The sequence below is a fragment of the Balaenoptera ricei genome, chromosome 3, assembly GCF_028023285.1.
Source record: "Balaenoptera ricei isolate mBalRic1 chromosome 3, mBalRic1.hap2, whole genome shotgun sequence".
NCBI classification, from domain to species: Eukaryota; Metazoa; Chordata; class Mammalia; order Artiodactyla; family Balaenopteridae; genus Balaenoptera; species Balaenoptera ricei.
In genome coordinates, this window is record NC_082641.1 from 172630262 (window position 1) to 172638202 (window position 7941).

General features: G+C 57.4%; 1 protein-coding gene across 2 annotated transcripts; it reads right to left on the reverse strand.

Annotated features, from left to right (window-relative positions):
• Window positions 1–484: 484 nt before the first annotated feature.
• FBXW9 (F-box and WD repeat domain containing 9) lies at window positions 485–6039 on the reverse strand. 2 transcript variants are annotated; one of them, XM_059919793.1, is made up of 10 exons: window positions 5545–6039; window positions 4248–4387; window positions 4041–4169; window positions 2764–2876; window positions 2587–2678; window positions 1510–1658; window positions 1307–1420; window positions 1087–1176; window positions 934–999; window positions 485–860 (listed from the first exon to the last, which is right to left on the reverse strand). In XM_059919793.1, exons 1-10 carry the CDS (start codon window positions 5951–5953, stop codon window positions 786–788), a joined length of 1377 nt encoding a protein of 458 aa, XP_059775776.1. In that variant the 5' UTR covers window positions 5954–6039; the 3' UTR covers window positions 485–785. The 2 variants fall into 2 exon arrangements, with proteins under 2 accessions (XP_059775776.1, XP_059775775.1); XM_059919792.1 differs by having other exon boundaries at window positions 485–999.
• Window positions 6040–7941: the final 1902 nt, after the last annotated feature.

The window sequence follows — 7941 nt, forward strand, 5'->3', positions numbered from 1 at the left end:
GGACCCTGGACAGAGGAGCACGCCCCTCCCTCACCCCTACCTGCTGCCCGCCCTCCAGCCTTTGGGGTAGCATTAGCAGATCCCCTGTCCCACTGCACAAACACACCCGGGATTAGAGTCGCAATCTACATGCCAGCGCGTGCCACACGCATACACGCCCACATGGCGCACACACACACACAGGTGCCATCATACAGGTGCCATGTTCTCAAGCGTCTCCCTCTTCCACACAGACATACACAGACAGGAATACTATAACAACACACACAGCCAGACCGGCCTCCCCGGGGACACTCAGACGTACGTGATCCCTGAAATGCACTCGGGCGGGCACAGGTGCACCCCCACACACACACACAGCAGTGGCTGTCGCTGAGGCTTTCATACACCAACTCACAGACACACGCACATCCCTGGCATCCCAGCCCCAAGCAGCCTCGGGCGGAGCCCTCAGGTGACACCAAGCTCACGGTCCAGGCCGGAGCACCAGTACATCAGGTTTATTTCTCCTTTGCTCTCCAGGGAGAGCAGGCATCCAAATCATAACACAAACAAGGGCCCGAGGGTGGGGAGCAGCCCCCTGGGTTGGCCGAAACACAAACCTCACCTCCCCTGGCATGGGGCCCAGCCCAGGGACCTCCCCCACCGGACCGTGGCCAGGACCCCTTGTGCCCTACGCCTGTGGGGCGGTGCAGAGGCAGCACCAGCGTGGGGGAAGGTCCCCCCGAGAACGGAGGCTCCAGCCCAGCCTGCCAGCCGGCAGATCCACGTCCACATCTGCCTGCTCAGGCCTGCAGCCTCCAGACCTCCAGCGACAGGCCCCCAGAGGCGGCCACCACCAGGTTGCCCTCAGCGCAGATCTGCAAGGGTGGGGACATGAGGAGTCACGGGTCCTCTGAGCAGCCAGGCAGGGTGCATGGGACAGGGCCTTACCCCATTCAGCACGTTGTGGTGGCTTCGAGTGCAGATGGTCCTTGGTGGGTCTGTGGGCACGTGCACCTGGTGAGGGGCAATGGGCAAAGGTCACAAGGTGTGCTCCTGGCAAGTGAGGGCGGGTAGAGAGGGGGGACTGTCGCAGGGCCTCACCCGGATGGTCTTGTCGGTGGACGTGGTGTACAAGGCCCCCAGAGAGTGCTTGATCCCTGTGATCTGAGACCTGTGGCCCACATCAAAGGACTGCGGAAGGGAGGGACAGGTGACACTCAGGCGTGGCTCTCCCAAGGCCAGTCCCCCACTGCCACCCAGGGGTTAAGAGGTAGGGAGGCAGCCCAGGGCGGGTCGGGCGGGGGCAAGGGCCTTGGCAGACCCGGACGAGCTGGAAGCAGCCATCCCGGTTGGCGAAGACATGCAGCAGGCCCTGGTTATCGCCGGCCCAGAGCTGAGGCTCCTGGTAGGACATGCAGAGCAGGTAGGAGTCCAGCTGTGGGAGGGACATGGGACGGAGCAGCTCAGGCCAGTCTGGGCACCGCCGCAGCCCTGGTCCCTCCAGCCCCCCTGGGGAGCGCCCACCTGCAGCCGCTGCAGGACGCTGTTGGCTCTGCGGTCAAACACCACCAGCGTGTGGTCCTCGCTGCCTGAGATGATGTGCCGGTCGTCCGCCAGCAGCGCCAGCACCGCGCTTGAGTGCAGCCGCCGGCTCTTCAGCAGGGCCGGGCCAACTTCATGGGCGATGGGCCAGGGAGGAGGGGGGACATCAGAGCCCCTTGGAGGCCCCCTGGCCCACCCCAGGACCCTGGGTCTCCATCCTTCCTGGCAAAATACTACTCTGTCTGCTCCCCCAACCCCCATCCCACAGGTGACCCTGTTGTTCCTCTGCCACCCCAGCTGGATCCGGGCCTCACAGGACCACCAGACCCCCCCCAACCCATCTCCATCCCCTCTCCTTCCTCCAGTCCCATCTGCTCTCAGTACAGAATGGACCTCAGCAAGTCCCAGCATAAAATGCTTCCCTCCTCCTGCAGGTCAGCCTGAGACTTGCCCCCACCCCATCCCGGCTCTGGCTCTGCCTGGAAAAGTTACACTGGGCCCTTCAATTAAAATAAGAATGAATAAAAAAATAAATAAATAAGAATGAATAAATAAATAAACAATGGAAAAGGCTTATGTGCCGGGCCGAGTTCATTCTAGGCATTTTAATGTAAACATTTAATCTACCGAAGTTCTTATTGTCATCTCCTCCCATTAGCCCTACGTGGCTGGAGTTATTATTATCTGGATTTGACAAATGGGGAAACCGAGGTTCAAACCTGACTGGGGTCACACAGCTAGGAGGTGGGGGAGCCAGAATTCTCAAGGACTGTCCTGCCTCCTATGGGACTCAGGCTCAGAGGCCCCTCCTCTGGGAGCCCTCCAGTACTTGACTCCACCCCATGTGGAGGCGGGGCTTCCTCTGCCCCCAATACCCACCCCCACCTGTCACCTTTGTGGCCCCCAGCACAACACAGGCCACTCTGAGTGGTCAGCCTCTCGTTACGTGACTGTCACCCCAGTTAGACTGTGAGGCCCAAGTGTCTCCTTCCCCAGGATGACCCTGGAGACACCAGGCAGCCCTGCTCTCCCACCTAGGCTTCAGGGTCCCCAGCCCACCTCTGGGGTCGTAGACGGTCACCTTCTTGTCATAGGTGCCAGTCACCAGGATATCAGGCCGGTAGGACAGGCACAGCACAGCTGCCTTGGCCCTGGGGACACACAGACCACAGGGCTGGGGCTGTGGCCAGACAGACCCCTGCCCACCCAGGCCCCCCTGCCCAGAACCCCTCACACTTTATCTCGCCAAACTGCTGCCCATCAGCCGCCATGTCCCAGAGCTTCACCGTGCTGTCCCAGGAACCAGAGCACACTCGGTGGTCCAGCGCCGCCAGTGACCACACCCAGCCCTGTGGGACCAGACCCGTGTGATCTTCCCCATTTCACAGAACCCAGAGCGAGTCAGCACTGAGTAGAGATTAGAGCCTAGGTCTGTGGGTCTGCCCTCAGAGCCCAGGACATGCGCACCCCAACCTAATAATATTCCTAAATCGAGTTCTGCAGAGCCTCAGCAGCAGCGGTGGTTTGAGGCCACATGACAGTGTGATTAAGAATGGGGCCTCCATGGGAATTTCCTGGCAGTCCAGTGGTTAGGACTCCGAGCTCTCACTGCCAAAGGCCCAGGTTCGATCCCTGGTCAGGGAACTAAGATCCCGCAAGCTGCACGGCACACACAAAAATGGGACCTCCAGGGAGCTCCCTGGTGGCCTAGTGTTTAGGATTCTGGGTTTTCGCTGTTGTGGCCCGGGTTCAATCCCTGGTCGGGGAACTAAGATCCCGCAAGCTGCTTGGTATGGGGAAAAAGAAAAAAGAATGGGGCCTCCACTCCATGACCTGGGTGAATGAAGTACCGTCCCTCAGTTTCTTCATTGGGAAAATGGGCATAAAAAAAAGTCCCTGTGTCAGGAGCTAAAATTCACAGAACGCAGCTCCCCACTGACTCATTCCTCACCAAACCCTCTGAGGAGAGTACTATGATGTGTCCCGTTCTACAGATAATGAAACTGGTGCACAGAGAGGTTGAGTCCCTCACCCAAGGTCACACAGCCAGGAAATAGCAGAGTGGGGATTTGAACCCAGCAGCCTGGCTCCGAGACCAAGCTCTTGGCCACCAGCCTAGACCACCTCAACGGCTGGTGGAGGTGCCCCTCCATGACCACCTCTCATGAGATGACAGTCATGCTCAGGGCTGTCTGATCCCCAAGGGTGGCCTCATAACTGCCCTACCTGGGGCCACTCAAGGTATACCTGACATCTCCTAAGCACCTACTGTATATGAGCCTGAGCAACGCTCTTAATGCATATTCATTTCATTCGTCCTCATCCTAATTGACCTCTGGACAGAAGCAGAAACTAAGGCCCAGAGAAGTCATACATCTCACTCAAAGTCACACTAACAATAGCAGAGCAAGATTTAAATCTGTGAGGTCTGGTGCCAAAACCCGTGCCCTTAGCCACGGTACCCTACCCAGGCCGCACGCCTCCTACCTCTGCCTGGCCTCCTACTCCCTCACCTTGTGAGTGCTGTTCTTCTGGGTGCCCAGGGCCTTGACCAGAACCCGGCTGGGCTCCACCCCCAGCTGTTGCAGGTCCCACAGGTTGACATTGCGATCTCGGGAGCCTGACAGGCAGAGTGTCCCACCCTGGGAGAGGAGTGAGGTGATGTTGTTGGGGTCACCCTGGCCCACCACTGCCTGGCCCTCCACCGACCCCCGTCTCACCTGGAGCAGCAGCACTGAGTCAATGGAAGCAAAGTGCCCATCAGCCAGGCAGAAGTACTCAGCCCTGCGCCCATCCTCTGCCCAGCGCGACAGGTGCTGCTCCAGCTCAATGCAGGCTGTTGGCCAGTCAAAGTCCTCCTCTGTGGGGCGCAAGAGCAGGGTCCCCAGTGGGCAGGAACCCTGCCACCACCCACACCAGCCGTCCAAGCTCACCGCGCTGGCTTCCGGGGAGCACAACCTGAACCAGACTTGGAGAGAACCCACCTGGATCCCTTACCCCACCCAAGGAGGCCGAGGCTCTAGCTTTGGGACCACCAGCCCACGCACCTGCCAAGCAGGTCTAGGATTGCTCCTTACCCAGTTTCCAGAAATTGGGTAACTGGAGCCTCAGGATCACCTTCCCGGGCCTCTTCCCCCAACCCAAGTCTGGGGGATAGCAGCCTCAGGACGTTAAGGCCCTGCCTCACCCCTGGCTAAGGTCCAACCTCAGCCCTCCCAACCCTCAGGCTGGGCACAAGAGCTAGGACTTCATAACTAACACTTCCTGCCTCGGCCATCTGAAACAGACCCATGGAAGTGTTTCCCAAACCAGCATCCCAAACCTGGGAGCTTTGTCAAGATGCAGAACCCAAGCCCTTGACCCAACCAAACATCTATGTTTTATCAAGCTGTTCAGTAAAGTCCCATCAATTCAAGATCACCAAGCTGCCTTATCCTCTAGGGACCAAAGACCTTGGGGGCAGGAGAAATTACCACCAGCCCCTGCCTAAGATCCCAGGTTAGAACCTGGACTCGAGGGTCTGTGATTGCTAATATCAGGGATCCCAACCTCTAAACCCTAGCTTAAGTTCAAGGGTTGCAGGCTCTGGACCTGAGTCCTGCCTCACCCTCACCTAGGCGAAGACTCTAGAGGTAAGGGGATTTGGCATCACTAGTTACTGCCTTAGTACCTAGACCCAGAACCTGGGGATTCTTGGGCTTCCTCTGAGCCCCAAGGAGATTCTGACAGCCTAAGACTTCAAGTCCCTGTGTCAACTCCAAGCCTGAGGATCGTTGGATTCCGAGTTCAGGGACCCTAGCTACCCAAGTAGATTTCCACAGCCTCAGGACCCCAAGTATCTGCCTCATAGTCCACCCAGAGGTCAGGGGCTTTGGTACCACCAGTAAGTACCTCAGCCACCGCTGAGCCAGGACAGCCAGGTAGTCTGCTCCAGTGGCTGTACTTACAGCACCCTGGACCCTCCCCCCGCCCCAAGCTTGACCTGGGCGGGCCACCCTGGCCCCCGGGCGCGCGCACCTTCCACCACTGGGTAGGGCGCGCGTACGCGGCGCTGCGCGCGTAGCCTCCAGGTGACATGGTCACGCACGAGGTCGCGCAGCGCGTGGCACACGCGCGGCAGGACGTGGAGCACGAGGCGCGCGTCCAGGTAGGCGCATATCTCGAGCAGCAGCTCCGGAGGAAGGCTCAGCAGGCCCGGAACCGCCACCGCCGGGCCCTTGGACGCGGCCCGCGGTTCCAGAGCGCCAAGGGACACAGCGGGCGCGGGCAGCGGAGGGGCGCGCGAGGGCGCCAGCCCGAGTTTCGGAGGACTGAGCACGCGGGCCACGTAAGCCTCAGCCTGTGCGTCGGGGTCAGGCTCCGGCTCCGGCTCCGAGTCATCGTCCCAGGCGCAGGGATCATCGCGCGGCCCTGGAGGCAGCTCCATGGCGACCGGGTGGGCGCGGCCGGCCCGGCCCTGTCAGCAGCCGGGCCCGCGTCCTGTCTCCTAGGCAGCGCGAGGGTACTTCCGGCGCTGCCTGATGATGTTAGGGCGCCAACCGGAAGCGACCGGCTCGTGTGGAAACTGGCCGCAGGCTGAAATCCAGCTCACTGGAAGGGTCTCGTTCTTCAGCCGCGTTGGCCCCGAGCTGGAAAATGCAGATTCCTGGTTCCTGCGTTTTTTAAACTAGCATCTCTGATGGTGCTGATGCAGAGGGCCGGCGGACTCTGGTTTGAAAAACACTGGGCTTCCCTGGTGGCGCAGTGGTTGAGAATCTGCCTGCCAATGCAGGGGACACGGGTTCGAGCCCTGGTCTGGGAAGATCCCACATGCCGCGGAGCAACTAAGCCCGTGAGCCACAATTACTGAGCCTGCGCGTCTGGAGCCTGTGCTCCGCAACAAGAGAGGCCGCGATAGTGAGAGGCCCACGCACCGCGATGAAGAGTGGCCCCCACTTGCCGCAACTAGAGAAAGCCCTCGCACAGAAACGAAGACCCAACACAGCCATAAATAAAATAAATAAATAAATAAAAATAAATAAATAAATAAACAGGAGCTGTTGTTTAAAAAAAAAAAAAATACGGCCCTGTCGAAGGCACTTCTCACAGGTGACACTGACCTTACAAATAGAAGACCCCTTTTTCCTGGTTCGCAGTCTGGGCATGCTAGTGACTCGAACTCCTGTTCTTTTTTTCCAGAGCCAGAAACAAGCAGTTACACTGCAGAGACCTCGGTGAAAGTTAACTCTGAGTTATACAAAATCCTACTGATAAAAACAGCATCTCATTTACCGACAGCCTCTTTTGAGCCAGGCAGTGTTAACGCACAAATTCTAAGCAGCACTAGCTATTCCCTCCCCCTGACTTTTTTTCCTTTTTTTTTTTTTTTTTTGATTTAATTTTACTCATTTTTGGCTGTGTTGGGTTTTCATTGCTGCGCACAGGCTTTCTCTAGTTGCGGCCAATGGGGGCTACTCTTCGTTGCAGTGCGCAGGCTTCTCCTTGCAGTGGTTTCTCTTGTTGCAGAGCACAGGCTCTAGGCGCGCAGGTTTTAGTAGTTGCGGCTCACAGGCTCTAGAGCCCAGGCTCAGTAGTTGTGGCACACGGGCTTAGTTGCTTCGGGGCACGTGGGATCTTCCCGGACCAGGGCTCGAATCCGTGTCCCCTGCATTGGCAGGCAGATTCTTATCCACTGCGCCACCAGGGAAGTCCCCGCCTGACTCTTCTGATAACCACGTGGCTCTTTGCTCAAATCACCTTCCCAGAGTACCCTACTGTTAAGACTGTGACCATTTTCCATAACGTTCTTTCTCCTCTCCCCACTGTATTTTTCTCTGTGGGACATATCGCTGTTTCACTGACTAGCTTTCCTCTCACTAAAATGCACACACTTGTTAAACGAAAGTTGGTTGTGTGTCAGCATTTTAAAAAATTTTCCCAGGTTGATGCAGGTGATCCTTGGGCTGTACTGAGGTTGCAACAAGATTTTATCCTGAGGCCTGTGCGTCCCCAGATGACAGTTTCTCATTTGCCTTTAACTGTTGCACATATTTACCTATGTCCCATAGGCTTGGCGCTGAGCTGAGCATTCTACAAAAATGTCTAACCTGCCCAGCAATCCAGAGTTGTGAAGTCAAAGATGATAAGAATGCTGCAAGGTCTTGCTCCTTGCCACTCAGTTTAGTCTTTAGTAGATGGGGATCTTGAATCTGGGCTGTAACACTAATGGGTCCCCTTTAGTGAGCTCAGGCTCTAGTGAGCTGTAATTATGTCCCAGAGACTGCATTGCACGTGTTACGTTACCACATTTAATCTTTAACATTACTTACTTCCCCACCCCCACAATTATTTCCTGACCTGATTCCTGTGCATCCCTATTTCTAAAACTTCCCAGGCCCCCCTCCACCTCTCTTCTCTACTGCCAAAGCCCAGGAC